The following is a 20,723-nucleotide window of genomic DNA, read 5'->3' as shown; positions in this document are numbered from 1 at the left end:
GGTGGAGAGATTTCTTAAATAAATAAATCTTAAAAAAAAAAAACGAAACCCAAAAAATAAAATAAGAATTCCATAGTTTATGGCTTACCATAGAGGTTGATGAACCGAATACAGCTTTCCACAATGAGAGGGATAATCTGTCCTGAGTCCTGGGTAAAGAGATGGAAACCAGTTAACCACAGAGAGGCATAAATCACACATTAAAATAAAGTTCACAGTTTAGCCCTAATTCAAGAGGGCTTTTTTACTCTTTTAGAGGATCATTTTCAACTCCCCCCTCGAAAATCTTCCACTAAGGCCAAAAATAAAATCATATTTAACCTAAGGTGTATCTCGTTCTGGAGCAAACCACATTCAATACATTTATTGCAATCCTGTTTCAGTGTCCTCTGTTGTGCCTCGAGATGTCAAAGCGAATTCATCTCTTTTACTTATATGGAGGCTCATGTATCAAAGTGAATACATGAATCGCTCCTCTTTTTAAGGGTTATTTATATAAGTAATTACTCTAATGGACCTAAAGAGAACTCTGTGTATTCTAACCACAGCATCTTAGGACTGACTGGCCGTACTGGTCACTACACACAGCCTTTCAGACATGCCGGGACCCTCTTGGTGACATCCCGAGAGTACACCGTCGGGATGACAACATGCTTCCAGATGCATGACAGGAGGAATGTCTTCTAGATGATCATAATGTGTTACATATTTGTTTGGTTTGCATCAGAACTTACTCATCCTTATAGATTTTTCATCGTTATTTTTACATGTTTTAAGGATTATGAAAAAATGGCCCAAATGCACGTCCCATTAGACCCCGTTTTCTGAGGAAGGGGCAGTTTTGTGGCCCCTTTCCCTATATCTTGTAATAGAGTCAGTGCACTCTGCTGAACAAGTGTGAATTCTGGAAATGTTTTAAAACACGTGTAGGATGATAGATGAGATGGAGGAGCTGCCGGGGTCACAGTTAATTACGCACCAGTGCCATGCACTCCAAGTGGTTAAAGACAGGTACCGACTGTGGAGTTCATGCTCATATACCTTCAAAGACTCTGCTCTTTCAGGAATTAGAGCTTTACAGGAAATGTGGAGGTTCAGAATGATTAGCAGACATCGGTTACTAATGCATGAGGAATTTTATTCTGAACCGCATGAAGAATTGGGATGTCTTAATATATGAAAACAATTCAGAATCTACTAACTTTTCCAAATAAGCAACAGGGGAAGGATTGGGGATAATGCAGCGGAGCCATTAAACTCTTAACTATTCCTAGGATGGCTCATATAGTTCTTGAGGAAGAGTTTTAGTTTAGGTTTTAAGACCATCTAATCAGCGTGTGAACCAGTTAGTGCTTCAATCACTTCTGGAGATTGTATCAAGTTTCTCTAATTAGTTTTTTTTTTTTTGTTTTAGGGATGTACACTTTATTAATTTCTTAAAGAAGGCCCTTAAGAATAAACATTCTTTAGTGTGGGCTAGTTGGCTCAAAAATAGCGATGTAATTACACCAACACTTACTGTGAGGGGATACTTCTTTAAAATACAAGTGTGTTTTAGGGGAGGTAATCTTTAAATGACCGTTTCACTTAACACTGTAATCTAAAAGAGCAACAAATATTTAAATGTAAGTGATAAAAGGAGAATATTAGTTTGCACCTCTGATGAACTTAGTATTAAAACAAAAAGAAAGAATAAAATATTAAAAGAAAAATGTTTGCACTAAGAAAGTTCTAAATAAAAATGCCTTAAGTTTTCATATTATTTAAAAAATATTTTCGTCTTTACATTTCCTCAAGATAATCACTAATCTTTTGCTTAATGTCAGTATTATATTTGGATACAATGAATTCTATGGTCAAAAAGTAATGTGTGTGTGTGTTTTAATTTGATTTCATGGATGCCAGATGCTTTGGTAGAAAATAGTTTACAAGAAGTGAAACAATGGGCTGTGCTCCACCCACCATTCAAACAAACAAACAAGAATAATAATTAAAAAAAAAAAATCCCTCTGTGCATCAGTTTCCCCCTGGGAAAAAGGAAAAATGGTTTGCTCTTGCTTTCTCACAGTGATATTGTGGGGACCTCGAGTGATGGAGCACTTTCCAGAAGGGCAGAGATCTCTGTCTCCACTGTTTTACTGCTATGGCTGAAGATTCTTTAATATGCCATCTGGGACCTGGAAGAGCTCACCTAAGTGCATTTCCCAAGATAACTGGTTTACTCCTTCTTTAGTCCCTATAATTTGGTTTCCATTAACTGTTCTTAATGAAAAATCTTTTAAAAATATAATATGAGCTGTCCTGTTATCTTCAGCAGTCATTCTTGTACTGTGTTATCAAATAGAACGGAATCATACCCTTGTTTCTTTGAGCTTTTCTCTATGTTTTCTCTGCCAGACCATCAGCTGCATATCTCAGTGCTTTCATCTAATCTTTATCTTCCCTTCTCTCCAGCTAATTTGCCCCTGCTTATAAGCCTTGGGCTGGGAAGCTAGCTAATCAAGTCTGACAATAATTTTATATAAAATTAGAGCCAAGAAGGCTCTTTGGAGGCTGATGGCAGTGGGTTTGTGATGGCAATTTGGGCTGTCCAGTGGCTTTTCACTTAATACCAAGGTTAGGGCTCGTTTTCAAGGCTGCCAGAGGTCCTCAGTCTCTCTCTGTGTGTGTGTGTGTATGCACGTACATGTGTATGTGTCTGTCCATGTGAATATGACACACACACACACACACACTTTTTAACCATTAGTGCCCATATTTGATAGAAGATCTGTCTTTAAAGAAACTAAGACATCCATAACATATTATTAAGGGAATCACGAATGATGAGGTTTTCTACATAAATTTAGTCTTCAGGAACACTGGAATCCATGACATAAAATGTTAGGCACGAAAGAGAAAGAAAGCTCTTCTCTTTTTTGTGCAATTTATCTGAGGGTCTGTAATCCAGTATTAATGCACATTTGGCATTTAACACTGACTTCCCTTAACGAAAGCCCTTGACTCAAATTTGGTACAACTGTCAAACATGTAATGTAAAAACTGTTTATCTGCTTTTGCTAGAAGAGGCAACTCCTCTTAAATCAGTGTTCGAATTTTTGTACCTCTTTTCTATAGCAGATAGGTAGGAATCCATAAATAGTAAAGCTTATTTTTCAACCTGATTTCCAACTGCAAACATTTTTCTTTCAAAGACCTTCAAAATCCAATTAAAGCCAAGCATGATTATGATTTGAAAATTATATCAAGAGCAAAAGAGGCTGTGGCCTCGCCTCCCTGCAGCACTATACCTGATGTCTTGCGTGTGAGTTCCTTCGTCCTCGGCTAGAAGCATTATCAGAGGTACAGGGTGAAAAAGAAGACAGAGTAAACACAGCAGAGATCCAAGATACAGACCGCAGGGTCTTACCATTTCTCCAATATAATGAATTCCTCAAGTCACGGGAAATCCAAACTTTAGCCGTGCTTCAGAGATCCCCTAACAATGTACTTTAAAAATAGATTCTGTGCCATCTAATTTGCACGAGTAAAAATAAAATATTTTATCAGGTAAGCTCTTTTCCTTTTTGCCCAAATTATGGCTTTTTTTTTTTTTTTAAAGAAAGAAAGAGGGCTTACTTTTTTGCCAACATAATACCCACATGTATTTCCTCCTCTGAAGGCACTCAAACCAAATATTCTTTCCTCTCTGACTTCAGGAAATATTATATTGATTTTCTGGGAAAGCAAAGAGCCCCAGGACAGACTTGGACATAATGACCTGCCTCCTTTTACGAGAGGCTGAGACCATTATAGGAAGAAGCGTGGAGATCAGCCACCCAGATGGCTGGTGCCAGTACCTTGACGAATGTTTCCAAATCCCCATTAAACAACTTAGCATTATACTGTGAGCGGGGTCTGGACTTCCTGTGTTTCTGGGGCTTAGGGGGAACATTTGGAGGCCTAAGGGAAGGGAATATAATTACTGAGCATGGCAGAAATCAAACAATGAATGAAATACCCATAGGTCACAGCAAAATCACAAAACAGGATTTCTTGTGTGCCCCCTCCACCCACCCCCCCAACATGGGGGAAAGGAGTCCTTCCCCTTTCCCATTTATTTACTTTTACTTATGTCATAAAAAATGATACAAACTATTCCTCAGATGACCCTTTTCTTGTACACTGCATATGACATTTGTTTGCTAGTTTGTTTAAAAATGGAATTGTGAGCTATCTGGCCAAGTGTTATAAACTTGACCGGCTTATGAGTCACACGGAAGACACAATGAGTCATAAAAATCTGGGCTCTCGATAAATCCCAATATAAGAAATTAAATATATTTAGTTACAACATAATTCGTCAATGCAAGTAATGTCACATCTGTTCAATAGTCCTCAGATATTAATGGGGTTTTAGTTTATGCAAAAGTAAGTATTAATGGGGTCACAAGTGAAAAATGAGTTTGGTTCCAATGCTTTCTCGGGGAGGAGGTAGATACAGGCTCATATGAATGATTATTTCTTTATAACGAACTATCTCATCGCTTCAATATTTGTAGAGCATTAGCACACGTCATTTATTCTGCTCTGAACTCTCCATCTCCAGTCTGTTTGCTCTGGTGGCTGCGCCAGTCTCTCTAACACACATACAACCAGTGCCCCACGTGCTCCTTAGACCCTGTAGTTTCTTGCTCTGTCGTCGAGAGCCGGGGCCTCTTCTGTCCTCTTCCTTTAGAGCAAAGACGCCACAAGTACCTGACTCAGCTTCTCCAACTGTACTGAATGGGACACAGGGAGGGAGAGTGCCAGGACATTCCAATTTTAACTCCTTCTTCATGGGAAGGCTTACAGGAGGGCATGCGTCACACTTGGAAATTGGGTAAGCCCTTTGTTATGCTGCAAACTGTCTAGAAAGAATTACCTTTTCAGTTCACTGACGTTCAGAAAGGCCAGGTTAGAAACAAAATCCCAAGGACATGAGGAAGCCTGATTAGATTCGTAAGAGATTACCATAATCTGGAGCTATCAAGAGAGGTAGGGGAGCAAACCTGACAGGCTTCCACAGTCGGATTCTAGGACTCAGCTTGTAGGTGGGCTCCTAGGATTAACGGGGTGTACAGTGAGCAGCACCCAAAGTCCCACATGCTTGAGAGGTTAAGAGGAGTTTTTTCAAGAGTCCAGAGGTGCATATGGAAACTTCCACTAGGCAGTATGCCATGGCCTGCTGAAATTTATGAAACCTCTTTTATATACTGATTCTGGGATATTCACAGAGGAAAGGATCTGGTGGGCATAAAAACCAGAACAACTTTATGTGTTTAACCAAGGAGTTTAACCTTATGTGCTTGATTTCATCCAATCTTTTCATTACTTTGCAAGTATTTTTAAATAAAAGATTTTAAAAAATAATTAATTTGTTTTAGGGGGTGGAGGGGAGGGCCAGAGGGAGAGGGTAGAAAGAGAGCCTCGAGCAGACTCTACACTCGGCACAGAACCCAACTCTGGGCTCGATCTTGCCACCTTGAGATCACGACCTGAGCCGAAACCAAGCATCAGTGCCCAACCAAATGCACTCCCAGGTGCCCCTCATTATTTTACAAGTGTTTTAAAATGCAGACTTTATTTTTATTCAGGTATGGTGAGGCCAACAGGTCAGAAGCAAAGGCCACTGAAAGGACAGTTTACTACTCACACTGCCCAAGGGGAGGGGGCAGGCTACTCAATGGGGGAGGGGTACATGGGAAAGCACCAGGGTCAATCGGGAGGCAGAGGGAGTACAGGCAGTGCTGTGGTCTCCATGGGAAGGAAGGGGCAAGGGAGGGTAAGCAGGTTTAGGACTGGCTCGGTTGAACAAGTTTGGTGGGCTCTGGGGAATAGGGGTTGTCTGCTACTTGGCTTTGTGGTGATCAGGGAAAGGGGAAAGTGACCTTGAACGTGAAAGCCCGAAAAAGGATGGTAAAGGATGCAGCTGACAGTATAGGTCTGGACTGGTGGGTCTGCACACTAAAGGCATACTTGTGAGCATGACCTTTACTACTTCTTGGAGGGAGTGGAAGTCTCTCCAAGGTCAGAAGGGCCCCAAGATAGCAAAGCATCTGACAGAAAAACCAGAAAACACAGTTATTACAAGGTCCAGCAGAGCTGCACACTTGGTGATGTCTGGAGCCACTGACGAAGCTAAGGGGATAAGAACAAAGCCTCATTTCGTGTGGTCACCAATTTATGGGACAAGCAAATCTTGTAGCTGGAGCCAAAGCCCCCTAAGTACAGCTAGATCATTGTTCCCGCATGACCGAGAGAAGCAGCATAGCCCCTGGCTGGGGCAAATGAGGACATGTCTTTTGAGTTGTCTACCAGAGGCCTGCAAGTTGCCTCTCCTGACGATTCTAAAGTATGAGGCAAATGCAATGCGACGAGACAACCATATCGAGAAAAACCTGACAGGAAAACAAAGTGCCCGGACGTTTATCAAAGTCCTTTTGGAGGCAGAGGTCGAAAGCCATCAGGCCCCCGATGGCTCTGGCTTTACTAGGCACACATCTGGTGGACAGAATCAGGGCTGTGCCACCCAACACTTGAACAGTATGATGCACGCTGGTTTGCTGGCTACCACACAGCCTGCCCATGTGGATGAGAGGAAGTCCGAGTCAGGTTGATGTGTGTATCTAGTCTGTCGGGCAGTGTCGGTTCTCACTACAAATTCACATATTTGCATTTCCTTTTAAAAGGAAACTTTTTTTCTTGAAGTGCTTTATGTTCATTATAATATAGAGACAAAAGTAAAGCAGTAGACAGCCCAAAGAGATGATATATATGAAAAAAGCTCCATCAACATCTTACTATGCAGAAGTAACACTCCTCTTTGTCACTGACGCAGGGAAGAAAGAAACCTCGGTGTTTTCCATGAGGTTTAGGCAAGTCAGTAGCTAAATCTTTCTAGTTGGTTCACCAAAAAGAGAGGCTTCCTTTTGAATAAACTGCCTAGTACAGACAATACAGAGCTTTGAAAGTCAACTTGCCAATTACCGCAACACACACACACACACACACACACACACGCACACGCACCCACAGACACCCCCCCTCAGTGTTCTAAATGCCTTTCACCTCAAAGAGAGCTCAACTTCAAGAGTGCAAAGTCTAGCTGTGTCAATTAGAATAATTTCTGGCTCTCACACAAAGGCTGGCACAGAAAAATAAAAGTTGCAAACTTTCCCCAACCCAAATCAGAATCTGTTCCCTAAAAGGCTTTTCTTTCTCAGCAGTGGCTTCAAAATCCCTTTACAAATGAAAAAAAGGGGGTGGGGAAGAAAGAAAAAGTGCAATATGGTTGTACTATTAAAACTTAAATCTTTAGGGGTGCCTGGGTGGCTGAGTGGGTTGGGCCTCTGCCTTTGGCTTGGGTCATGATCCCGGGGTCCTGGGATCGAGACCCGAGTCGGGCTCTCTGCTTGGCGGAGAGCGTCCTCCCGGCCCCCACCCCCGCCTGCCTCTCTGTCAAATAAATAAATAAATAAATAAATAAATCTTAAAAACAAAAACCAAAAAACAAACTTAAATCTTTAAAATGAACCAAAAAGGGGTAAGCAGCTAAAATCCCAAGTATTCGGTACAGTTCTAAGTTCTATATGACATAAGGAAAAGTAGGAGCAGAAAATAACTGATCATGCTTTCTATTTGCTAACACAGTAGATATGCACATAACATTGCTTGTTAAATTAAATGATCAAATCAGACTATTTCTAGATACTGAAAGTGTTTTGGATTAGATAAACCAAGCCCATTTGATTTAGGTCTTTCTGAAGCAGTCTATCATTAAAGAGCTTTACAATTACACTGGGAAACCCTCAGATCTGCTGGAGCAAATCTGGTTTTGTGAGAACCCCAAAGATTTCACTTTACTATGGTCTGTTGAGTCAAAACGATCTTCCATGTTCATTAACAAAATTAGTTCATTCTTGCAGCACTGAATGGTTGTTTGTTGTTAAGGGGAAAGAAAAAAAGGATGAGAAATAGAGTTATGATAAAATATTTTCCTACCTTGTAGTCATATACTCAGCTCTATGACCTGCAGGGAAAAAAAAATAAGTAAATGGAATGGAATCAGTGGAATGCACTTGGTAACCTGTCCCTTACTTTAAGATACTGAGTTTGTAATAACTTACACATTTTATGGTGGAAAGCATGAGGATAGCATATCATGAGAGACAAATAATTTGAAGTAAACATTTCATAAAACCTATACTTAAAATTTAATAAATCCTATAGATTGGAGAAAAATGTTTCACTTGGCAATTTGAGGCAGGGATATTTATTTGTTACTCAGGAAACATGAAACAGCTACTTGATCTTAACTGTAAGGTTAACAAAGAAATACAGATAAAACACATCCAAGGTTTGAATGTTAGTTGTTTCCTCTGTCTTGACTGATACTTGGATTAGAAGGTGGTCAAATTAGGGTGGGAAAACTCAATTTCCTTTATATTAAGTTGGTGTTCTTTCTATAATATCTAGTCAGGTGAGAAGTTGCATTTTATAATCAGAAATGACACTAAATTATGCTACATTCTACAACCTGTAAGCTAATAGCCTTTCAAAGTTCCCTGCCACCTAAAACAAGAGTTTCTTATATATTCAGGCTTCTTGGCTTGTTTTAAACACCGGCTCTGCATTTCTGTTGTGCTCCTACAATCTGTGCTAATTCCAAGTGTGAAGGGGTCTGTGGTTGCTGTCTGCTCTTTCTCATGTTTCTGGTGGAGCTGTGGGAGGGGTGTGCAAGAGGGAACCATTTCATTGGTTTGTTTGCAAAATGAGCACCCGTTTCTGAAACAGCCTGAAGCTACAGCTACCAGAGAAAGGTCACATTGCAGCACAAACAGGTACACCCATCCCATCATAATGCAGTGATTCCGATTTGCAGAACAAGGCCAGGATAACATTCGTAGAGAGAGCGGTCTTTCTGGAAATGGTGAATGCACCCTCCCAGGCAACAGAGTCTTTTACTCTATTATCTGCTTTTGAAGAGCAAGTAAAGAAGGATTTGATTAATGATCTATTTGTAAAAGGGGTGGGGGTGACAGTTAATGCCAGAGAATACCTTCTTTAGCCCAGACTCAGGCCACTGTAGGTCTACTAGAAGCCATGCTGGGCCCTGACTTGGAGTGGGTGTGGGAGGAAAGGGGAAAAATATAAAAAAATAGAACCCAGTTCTATTGATTTTTTAACTCGAACTCTCTTCCCTCTTTTGGCCTTTTGCTATTTTGATGGACAAGAAAAGTAGAGGGTGGACAGAGAACCCCAGAATAATTTCTAGCTGTTCTTAAGTATGAGAGATGGTCTGCTAGAAAGTGGTGTCTTCTGGGATATCCTTCGGCAGGAAGCTGGCTGGACAGGGTTAAAGCACAGAGACAAGACAGGGCTGGAGATTAAGATTTGACGGTCACCACCACTTAGGTTGTTCTGGGGCCACGGGACCTAGTTAAGATCACGCACAGGGAGTCAGGAAAATGAGCGAAAGGTTGAGGACAGAGAAACTAGCAGGTTTGTGCTGTACTGTATTCTGTCATGCTACAAACTTTATTATCACAGAAGTATGATGTCAAATATACTACTAACAACAAAAACAGCAATGATGTCTGATATTTATTAGATACTGTTCTAGGCACCTTCTATACATTAACTCACAATGTTCACAAAACCTTGGGAAGCAGGTAATGTTATTTTGATTTTATGGAAGAGACCAAGCATTTAGGAGGCAAGTGACTATGATTTGCTCAAGGTCAAACTGTTAGTATGTGATGCATTTGGCCCTAGGATCCAGGTTTGTTCCCCCTCCCCTCACACATTTACAAATCTTTTTTATTTTTTAAATTTAAATTCAAGTTAGTTAACATATGGTGAAATACTGGTTTCAGGAGTAGAATTTAGTGATTCATCACTTACAATTAACACCCAGGAGTCACCCCAACAAGTGTCCTCCTTAATGCCCATCACCCATTTAGCCCATCACCCTAATCACCTTCCCTCCAGCAACCCTCAGTTTGTTCTCTATAGTTGAGAGTCCCCTATAGTCTGCCTTCCTCTCTGTTTTTATCTTATTTTATTTTTCCTTTCCTTTCCCTATGTTCATGTGCTTTGTTTCTTAAATTCCACATATGAGTGAAATCAGATGATATTTGTCTCTTTGACTGACTTTATTTTGCTTAGCATAATACCCTCTAGGTCCATCCGAGTTGTTGCAAATGGCAGGTTTTCATTCTTTTTGATGGCTGAGTAATATTCTATTGAATATATATAAACCACACCTTCTTTATCCATTCAACGGTTGATGGATATTTGGGTTCTTTCCCAATAAAATAGTTGGGCTATTGTTGATAATGCTGCTATAAACACTGGGGTGCATGTGCTCCTTCGAATCAACATTTTTGTATCCTTTGGATAAATAATAGTGCAATTTCTGAGTCACTGGGTAGCTCTCTTCTTAACTTTTTGAGGAACCTCCATACTCTTTTCCAGAGTGGATGCGCCAGTATGTATTCCCACCAACAGTGCAAAAGCGTTTCCCTTTCTCTGCATCCTTACTAACACCTGCTATTTCCTGACTTGTTAATTTTATCCATTCTGACTGGTGTGAGGTGGTATCTCACTGTGGTTTTGATTTGTATTTTCCTGATGCCCAGTGACATGAAGCACTTTTTCATGTGTCTGTTGGCCCTTTGTATGTCTTCTTTGGAGAGATGTCTGGTTATGTCTTCTGCCCATTTCTTAACTGGATTATTTATTTTTGGGGTATTGATTTTGATGGGTTCTTTATAGATTCTAGATACTAGCCCTTTATCTGATATGTCATTTGTGAATATTTTCTCCTATTCCGTAGGTTGCCTTTTAGTTTTGTTGATTGTTTCTTTTGCTGTGCAGAAGCATTTTATCCTGAATAAGTCCCAACAATTCATTTCTGGTTTTGTTTCCCTTGCCTCCAGAGACATCTAGCAAGACGTTGCTGCAGTCAAGGTCAAAGAGGTTGCTGCTTGTGTTGTTCTTAAGGACTTTGACGGTCTCCTGTCTCAAATTGAGGTCTTTCATCGACTTTGAATTTATTTTTGTGTCTGGTGTAAAAAGGTGGTCCAGTTTCATTCTTCTGCACGTTGCTATCCAATTTTCCCAACACCATTTGTTGAAGAGAATTTTTCCATTGGACATTCTTTTCTGCTTTGTTGAAGATGAGCTGACCATATAGTTGTGGGTCCATTTCTAGATTATCTATTCTGTTCCAATGATCTATGTGTCTGTTTTTGTGCCAGTACCATACTGTTTTGATGATTATAGCTTTGTAATAGAGCTTGAAGTCTGGGATTGTGATGCCACCAGCTTTGCTTTTCTTTTTCAACATTACTTTGGCTATTTGGGGTCTTCTGTGGTTCCACACTAATTTTAGGTTTTGTTGTTCTAGTTCTGTGAAAAATGTTGATGCTATTTTGATCAGGTTTGTTTTAATTCTAGACCTGAGCTCCCAAGTAATATATCGTAAAGATATGTCTTATTCCCCAGAAAGTACCTTGAAAATCCTAAAAGAAAGGTAGGGATTATGGCTTATGCTTCTATCTCCCCCATATGGCTAAAGTCAAACACAAAATGCTAAGATGTACTAAATTATATAACACATATTAAGTTAAAATTTTAAAGTCCTGGGGGCCCTGGCTGGCTTGGTCAGTAGTGTGCGCCACTCTTGATCTTGGGGTTGGAAGTTTGAGCCCCATTTTGGGTATAGAGACTACTTAAAAATAAAATCTTTAAAAAATAAATAAAATAAAAATTTAAAGTATCTACAAAATTAAATGGATAATGGGTTAATCACTTTCAAGCAATTCAATGATAAAGACACTAATAACTCCTTCAAAATGAAATGTCTTCTGTAACTTTGAAGTTTTGCTACTCTTGTGAAAATATCCCAAGCAAAGATTCTCTAGATTTAGAAAGAGATCATATATTAAATGGCTTAAAATCATTTTGCTCCATCCATCCATGGTTAACAGTATGAGATAAAAAATTAAAAACCTATCAAAGATACATTTTGATTAATGAGCCTAGAGCAAGCTTCTCGAGAACTATCATTCACGGTATAACCGCCACCACCACATCCATTGTTTTGTTCAGCTAATAGTACAGAGTGCGCCTCAACTGATGAATGAGGTTTTATTTTTTAATCAGTATCATCATTAATAGATCAATAACACACAAGCTTAGAAGAATCTGCTTCCCAGAGAAATGTGAAAGCTTCCAGTGGTTTGAGGATTAGATTTCAATCACTTTCTCTGGAAGGCTATTTAATTATTAAAAACAACAATTTCTTCCCTCACTCCCCTCCCCATCCCACAATATAAGCCATTTGGAGGCAAAAAATGACCCATGACCCAGGATTATCTTGTTCTTGCTACAAACACCTACTTTGACTACTCCAATCATTTCACTTGAGAATAAAGAAGTGAATTATTTTTCACACTCCAATGTATTTTACCACCACAGACTAAAAGGGAAAACCAAAATACAGTGTCGTGGCAATCTGAGATTAAAAAAACAAAACAAAAAAAACCCAACTAGATGAAATATTTAAAATGTGCCCAGCTCCAGCTGGACCGAGGCACTGGGAATCGGGTCCCTAATGAATGACTGATAAGGACTCCGGCATTACTTTTCAGCCTTTTTTTCTTCCTTAAGAATGCATTGCTTTTCTAAAAAAACATAATTATTCACAATCAGCTTCTCTTTCGAAAGGGTGTTTGTGCTCCTACTCAAAGACAGACAATGCATTCAAAGAGGATAAGCCATTTAGTTCCTTTGTTGGAAACCATACGCCCAGGTCTAGAAACAACCTAACATGGAACTCAGCTTTCGGTGTCAGATCATCTGTGTTTGGCGAAAACTGCACTGATAATGGACACCCCCCTTAACTCCAAATGTTGCACATAAAGAAGCCAGTGTGAACACGAAGGCTCCTTCCTAAAAGGAAAAAACACTTTCCATTGGTGTAAATTCTCCCGGTGAAAAACAAATGACATCAAAGAAGGCTGTAACGGTGCTGCTGAAGGATGATGAAGAAGGTGGTGACTTTGGTCTCGAGGACTCATTATGTGTTTCTTTTCATTTCGGCAGTTGTCAAAGTCGTGGAATTCTGAATCTTGACAGTGCGCCTTTAAGAGCCCCCACGAGCGGCTTCACAGTGTCGTAAATCAAAGCACTGACCAGGCCTCTGGTCGGCTGCCAAAGGCAAGCAGCAAGACAGGCCAAACACATGTCTGTAGTTACAGTTTCAGCTGTGTACAATCAACTGCTAAATCCCTGGGTTAGGCCCTATTTGTTTTACTATGAAGGCAGCTTTTGCAGCAGTGAGTCTGGTATAATTCAGAGCTGTGATTTCTATATAAAAATCACGACTGTCCCCAAACGCACCATCGAATCCTGTGCTACTAGCCTTATTTCACCAAGCCCCGACTTGAGCTCCTTCATAAGGACTCCCCATTGGATTATCTCATTGTAGGGCAGGGACCATTAACTCTCCTCGCCTCCTTTGGTATAAGCCTATTAACTCGAACAGGGCTTGCACGGAAAGCCAGGAGGCCCACAATGGTCAAGCTAAAAGATGGGGGCAGGCTCAGGGTTTCTCTGGGCAAAGCTGCCAGCATGAAGCCCAGGCGTGGTGTGGTGTGCTGCCAAGCCCGCACGTGGGGCAGGGCCGGGGAGTGGAAGGTCTGCAGCGTGTGGGCAGAGACTAGTGTGTCTGATGGGAACCATCCAGTTTCTGAATAAATGCAACCTGGTGAAGGCCTGGTACCCCGGAACCCAGCTTGTGTTGCTATGATACAAGAGAAACCCACTGAGAGAAATCCCAAGATAAAGAAATCCTGCCTGAGAGTTCACGAGGTACAAAACAGCAGCTAACGATGGACTATGGCTTATGGATTCAGTAAGCTGGCTAAAATATAGCCCTTTCCAATCATGCCACGTAAAACAGTATGAACCGCTGGGGCCTTCACTCCAGGAGACATCAGGGAATCTATGTAGAATGAGTATCATAAAAGTTTCAGAATGTGACCCCAAGCGAATTAACACATGTGTCTGCATGCTGTAGGCCAAGAATGAATTCACCCACCACTTAATTGCCTCCAACTCACGATTTCTAAAGTAGTGTCCAGTCCTGTAGGGAAGGACTCTGTGCCTGTAAGCATTCATCAAAACACTTAACGATAATTTATGCTTTGGTGACTGGCAACTGACCTTGGGGGCATCACCGAAATATCAGGCATTTTGTGGTAGGTGGAAAAAATGATCTTACATGATACTATGAAAGGAAAAAGAAAAAAAAAAAAACAACAAACTGGGACATGATTGCTGAGGTAACACAACTATTCAAAGAAAAAAAAGGGTTTTTTAAAAAAAGTTCCAACCTCCGTTATAGAAGAACTGAAAGCCTTGTTCAGGGCTACCCTTCACTGAGATTTCCCAACTATTAACATTTTGCCACACTGGCGTTATTTCCTTCTCTTTCCTTCTCTCCTTCTGTATCGTTTCTTCTGCATTGATTGAAAATAACGTGCAGATATATGATACTTAGCAAACATATCTTTTTCTTTTAAATTCAATTTTGACTTTCATTTTCTTAATATTGCCACTTTTTAAAAAAAGACTTTTATTTATTTATTTGACAGACAGAGAGAGAGCATGAGCAGGGGGAGCGGCAGGCAGAGGGAGAGGGAGAAGCACGCTCCCCACTGAGGGACTGGATCATGACCTGAGCTAAAGGCAGACGCTTAACCGACTGAGCCACCCACGCGCCCCTTAGAAAACATTTCTCAAGAATAGGAACCTTCTTCATAATAACACCACCACTGTCATATCTTAGAAAATGAATTCAATAATGTCACTTAATATACAGTCTGTCTATATTTAAATTTCCCCAGTTCTCCTTAAAATGCCTTTTGTAACTTGCTTTTTTGATTCAAAATCTAATGAAAGTTCACATATTGTGTTTGGTTATTTTATTTCACAGGACACTTTCGAGTAGTTTAAATTTTAATGCTTTTTCTAAATGATATCAGCCTTTTATCTTAGAATCTGGCATCCTAATTGTAACACATGGAGCCTTAGGTCATGATGACCTATCTCCAAGTGCTCATTCCCTGAGGATAATGTGTCCTTTGAAGGACACCAGGAGATAAGGTGATGAAAAAAATCACCTTGTGGTAGGAAGGTTCTAGAATGGTAGGGGGCAAGAGTTGAGGTCAAAGAGCAGCAATCTCTTTTTGGCCTGAGTTACACACCTCAGTCCCCTCAATCCTCCACTCCCACCTGTATTCTCTTTCACTTTTATAACTTCTGGCAAGGCCTAGTGTGAATAAAAGATAAAGTTACAGACTACGAGGCATTTAAAAAAGGGACTTTGCTTGTATTTATTTTTTTCCTTTTAAATTTCAAGAAGATGAAAAGAGAAAGAGTTAACATTTAAATAGTCCCTTTTGCCTATAATCCTTTCTTCCCCATCGTTTTTCCTCATCTGTAAAAATGGGGAAATTTACAGCCCAGCTCAATATATAGTTTAGAACAATAGTTTAGCACAGAGAAAACCCCATGGAAGGGACTATTCTTTTTTTTTTTTGTTATTATTATTAGCTACAGCAGTATACTTCCTTAGATTTTTTTTCTCAAGTGAAATCAATGTCTACAGAAAGAAAAAAAAAAAAAAAGTCACCCAAATGGGTTTAACGGGTTCCTGGAGTCTGGGAAGGCATTAGATGTGAGAACAAATACTGGCCCCTACAACAAAGGGGATGGAGCTAGATTCCCGGAGGGTGAGGAAGAAGGGGCTGGGTGGTCAGCAGGTGCAGCCCTGCCCAGTCTTCTCCCGTCAGGAGCACCAGGTGTTAGGAGCACCAGGTGTTAGGAGCCCCAGGCTGGGCAGAGCGCTCCTCAGGACCTCTGTGTTGGCTTTTCAGCCCTCCCCAGCTTTCACTATTCTTCCTTAAGGTTAGCACCAAGCTTGTGAGGAAAAGAGTTGCAGGGAGAACTTGATTATTACAGTTCTAACAAAAGCCCAATCTAAACAAGCAATGTTCTCTGCTTCTCAAAACACAAACCCACAACTCACACTCTTCACGAAATGGCAACGTGACACAGGACAAAATCCACGTCACCCTCCCTGTCTGCTTCAAGTAACTGACCTTCTCCAAGGGTCCTCTGCAACAAGTCATGTTTGGCTTGAAGCTTTGTGATGAGATTACTACCTTCCAAATATTCTCTGAGTTTCTGCAAAAGGAAAGATTCGTTTTTAGCTTTAAAAAATGTGTATCATGTCAAGGGACTTTCCATGGGATGTCTAAAATCCAGCCACTTTTATCTGCTAGATTCTAGAACCTTGCTACTCCGAGGGCAGTCTGACACAGACCAGCATCACCCACCATCGTTTGGGAGCCTATCAGGGACACAGGCTCCCGGATCCCTCCTTCCCCAGACCTGTTGAAACCAGAACCCACAAGGTTACAAGCCCTCCTGGGGACACGTATGTACGTTAGAGTTTAAAAGTGGTCTTAGAGCAGTCCTCTTTAAATCTGAGGAACTTTTACAAAAGTACTAACTCCCAAATCCTATCTCAGACCAAAAGAATTGGCAACTCTGAAGACAGATGGGAGTCCGTATTTTAATAAAGAACCCAGGTGATTCCAATCAAACTCTAGATGCTTGTTTGGGGACCCCAGCTCTGAGCCCCAGTGGTGGCTGGGAAGCGACAGACGCACCATGAAGTAGAACTGCTCTGTCTCCTGCTGGTTTGCTCTTCTCTTGGCGATGCTGGGCTTACTCAGGTAGGTCTCAGAGACCGTAGACTTCACAGACTCTGTGGAGCGGCTATGCTGGAAGCATTCAGAGACATCGTAGTCCTCGATGGTGACCATATCTTGTATGGTCTGCAAGGTGGCTTCGGTCGTTTTTTTCACCTGGGGACAGGAACACATTTCTCCTGTTACCCCATGATTTCATGAATCCCACACTCAGTGAGAATCTACTCTGTCAGGCGGAGGTGAAGACATAGGCCCTGCCCCAAGAAGAGGAGAGAGATAGGGAAACAACACCCACTACCACCAATGTAAAGAGAGGCTCTCTTCAGAGACATTCTCAAGAGTATATTTCTGAGTATTTGGATCCTTGTAAGTCTCATGTATCACTGGGTACTCTCTCAGTTACATTTTTTTTTTAAGATTTTATATATTTATTTGACAGACAGAGATCACAAGTAGGCAGAGAGGCAGGCAGAGAGAGAGAGGAGGAAGCAGGCTCCCCGCCGAGCAGAGAGCCCGATGAGGGGCTCGATCCCAGGACCCTGAGATCATGACCTGAGCCTAAGGCAGAGGCCCAACCCACTGAGCCACCCAGGCGCCCCTCAGTTACGTTTTTTAAAGTAACCTTCTAAAATTGGAAATTAAACTACACACAAGAAATACACACACCATAAGTGTACTGCTTGATGAATGACCAGAGTGATCACACACTTATGTGACCACCACTCAGATCAAGACATACAGTCCCCTACAAACACCTTTGTGCTTCTCCCAATTACCACAAGCCCCTTTTTCCTCCCCCAAAGTAGCCATTATCCTGATTGCTAACATCACATAGTAGTTTTAGCCTTTTTCTAGTTCATACACATGGAATCCTATAGCATGTATAATTTTTGTCTTGCTTCTGTTGTTCAACTTTATGGAGTAAGATTTATTCATTTCTTGGGAGTATAGTATTTCATTGGTGAATGCTGAATATTCATTGCAGGAATGCATCGTAATTCATTCCTTTTACTGTTGATAGATGACTGATTTCTAGTTTTGGGCTACTGAGAATAATACTGACATGAACACACGTCTAGCATACATGACTGTTTTCCAAAACTATTGTTCTGATTTGTATTCCCACTAGCACCGTAAGACAGTTCCTGCTACTCCACATCAAGTGTTGGCATTATCAGCTTATAAAATTTAAACCACTGTGTTGCGTGTGTAGTGGTATCTTATTGTGGTTTTAATATGCATTTCTCTGATGCCTGAGATTGAGCTCATTATAATACGTTTAAGATAATTTGGATTTCCTCTCTTGCAAATACTTTGTTTAAATCTCCTGCTCAATTTTCCACTGGGTTATAAGTCTTTCTCTTATTTATTTGTAGATATGGATATGAGCCTTTTGTTAGTTACAGGTACTGCAAATATCTTTTTCCCACTCTGCGCTGGCTTTTCACTCTAGAATCCAAATAAACTGTCTCTTTTAATGTAATCAATTTACCAATCTCTTCCTTTATGATTAGTACTTTTTGTGTCCTATTTAAGAAATATTTCCCTATCTCAGAGCCATAAAGATACTCTTCTATGTTATCTTCTAGGAGCTTTTGTCTTCTACATTTATTTTGCACAATTAGGTCAGAGTTTACCTTTGCTTATCAAAGTCTAGTGTAAATCAATAGCTTTATCCTTCTCCCAAAGTACAGAATTTAGAGGACCTTAACTTCATTTACTTCTCCTTATTTATATGCTAGTTTATAATGTATTATAATAAAATTTGTACATAAATATTAACACATATTTAAAAACATCAGTTATATATAGTCAGTATTTATTATGCTTTATCCATATATGTTACATTATTTGACCTCCTTTCCTTATATGTGTGTGTGTGTGTGTGTGTGTGTGTGTGTATTTTTAGATTATTTATTTATTTGACAGAGAGAGACACAGTGAGTGAGAGAGGGAACACAAGCAGGGAAGTGGGAGATGGAGAAGCAGGCTTCCCATGGAGCAGGGAGCTCAATGCAGGCCTTGATCTCAGGGAACCCTGGGATCATGACCTGAGCCACCCAGGCACCCCACTTTTCCTTATATTTTTAAGAGTACTCCCTGCCTTTAGAAATTCCTTTTAGCATGAGTCTGCTGGTGGTGAACTCTTTTTTCGTTGACTAGAAAATGTCTTTTATTTCACTTTCACTTATGAAAGTATTTTTTCCTGGTTGGCAGTTTATTTTCTTTCAATACATTGAAGATAACCACTACATTTTCTTGCTTCTGTGTTCCTGTTGATGAGAAGTTTGCTGTGAGTCCACTGCTACTTTGCTTGCTTCTCCAGCTGCTTTTAAAGTTTTCTACATTAAAAAATTTTTTAAAAATTTATTTGAGAGAGAGCACAAGCAGAGGGGAGGGACCGAGGGAGAAGGAGAAGCAGACTCCCTGCTGAGTAGGGAGCCTAAATTGGGCTCGATCCCAGGACCCCAGATCATGACCTGAGTCGAAGGCAGATGCTCAACCAAATGAGCCACCAGGTGCCCCTAAAGTTTTCTACAGTTTTACCATGACGTGTTTATGTAAGGATTTAAAAAAATATATTCTACCAGGATTTTTTTTGACTTCTTGAATTGTGTGATATTTTTCATAAACTCTAATAAATTTTCAGCTTTTATCTCTGCAAATATTGTCTCCTTTTCTATTGTTTTCCTTTCTGGGAGTTTAATTAGTATGCTAAACATCACTGTGTTCTCTTTATCTCTTACCCTTCACTTCAAATATTTTTTAAAAGATTTTTATATATTTATTTGGAAGACAGTGATCAAGTCCATGCATGAGTGGGGGGGCGGAGTAGCAGAGGGAGAGGGGACAAGCAGACTCCTCACTGAGTGGGGAGCCCAATGTAGGGCTCAGTTCCAGGACGCTGAGATCATGACGTGAGCCTAAGTCAGATGCTTGACTGACTGAACTACAGGTGCCCCTTTCTTTGTATTTTCTATCTTTTTGTTTTTCCATGCTGCATTTTGATTATTTTCTTTTGATTTGTCCTCCACTTTGACAATTCACTCTTCAGCTGTGTTGAATCTGATGTTAAAACCATCCACTGATTTGTTAACTTGGGACACTGTAGTTCTCACTTTTAGAATCTCCATGTGGTACATTTTAAAATCTGTTATTTCACTGTTTTTAGTTTATGGTTCCCTACTGAAATCTAAGCTTGGCTTTTTTAACTCCTTGAACACAATAAGTGGCTCTTTTATAGTTCATTTCTGATAATGTCAATATTTGGAGTTCCTGTGGGCATCTCTTTGATCTGATGTCTGTTTGCTGGATGTTTTGGTAGAGTTATTTGAAGTCGGTAGAGTTATTTGGTAGAGTTATTGAAGTTAGGGTGAGACTATCATCTTCTAGAGAGAATGTCTATTTATTTTTCCAAGCAGATCAGGGAACTAATAGTTCAAAATCACCGTGCTTTATTTTTGTTCAAAATATTTGATGCTCTTCATTTTGGAAACATATGGTTCTCTGTGCCATGGACTTCAGGCTTGGCCAGACATCTTGTTCAGGACAGTGAAATGTGAAATAATTAACTGAGTGACTCAGTTCATTATTACAGGAAGTAGAAATTTCAATTACTTTTTTTTTTTAATCAACAAAATACTGTTTAGGGAAGAATTAATGCCAATCAGTGTTAGTTCTGATCTAAAAGAGATCATGTGATAGAATAAAACAAAAAAGTACAAAGAAAATTAACAGACTTAGTCATTATTGCTGGGGATGTGCACGATGCAAAGGAGAGAGATTACTGGGGAAAAAAAGCAGTATTAAAGGTTATTTAAAAAAATACTGTAAGTGGTTACTTTAAGGAAGTCATGATTATATATTTATAGGCTGAGTGAAAAGACTCACCCCTCCAGAGGTAACATCAGCAAG

General features: G+C 40.2%; 1 protein-coding gene across 2 annotated transcripts in view; it reads right to left on the bottom strand.

Moving 5' to 3' along the window:
• Window positions 1–20,723, bottom strand: part of SRGAP1 (SLIT-ROBO Rho GTPase activating protein 1) — a 273,423-nt gene that overhangs the window by 38,370 nt on the left and 214,330 nt on the right. The window contains exons 9-13 of one of the 2 annotated variants that reach the window (XM_032874653.1): window positions 16,767–16,964; window positions 16,194–16,278; window positions 8,023–8,050; window positions 3,840–3,942; window positions 89–149 (exon numbers count right to left, since the gene is read on the bottom strand). In XM_032874653.1, the coding sequence (XP_032730544.1) occupies window positions 89–149; window positions 3,840–3,942; window positions 8,023–8,050; window positions 16,194–16,278; window positions 16,767–16,964 (475 nt within the window). Of the gene's footprint in view, window positions 1–88; window positions 150–3,290; window positions 3,325–3,839; window positions 3,943–8,022; window positions 8,051–16,193; window positions 16,279–16,766; window positions 16,965–20,723 lie in introns of both variants that reach the window. The other variant, XM_032874654.1, reaches the window with a different exon arrangement.

This window comes from Lontra canadensis, unplaced genomic scaffold (assembly GCF_010015895.1).
Source record: "Lontra canadensis isolate GAN:19392208 unplaced genomic scaffold, GSC_riverotter_1.0 scaffold53, whole genome shotgun sequence".
NCBI lineage: Eukaryota > Metazoa > Chordata > Mammalia > Carnivora > Mustelidae > Lontra > Lontra canadensis.
The sequence above is the reverse complement of the archived record's forward strand: the minus strand, read 5'-3'. Positions and strand labels throughout refer to the sequence as shown.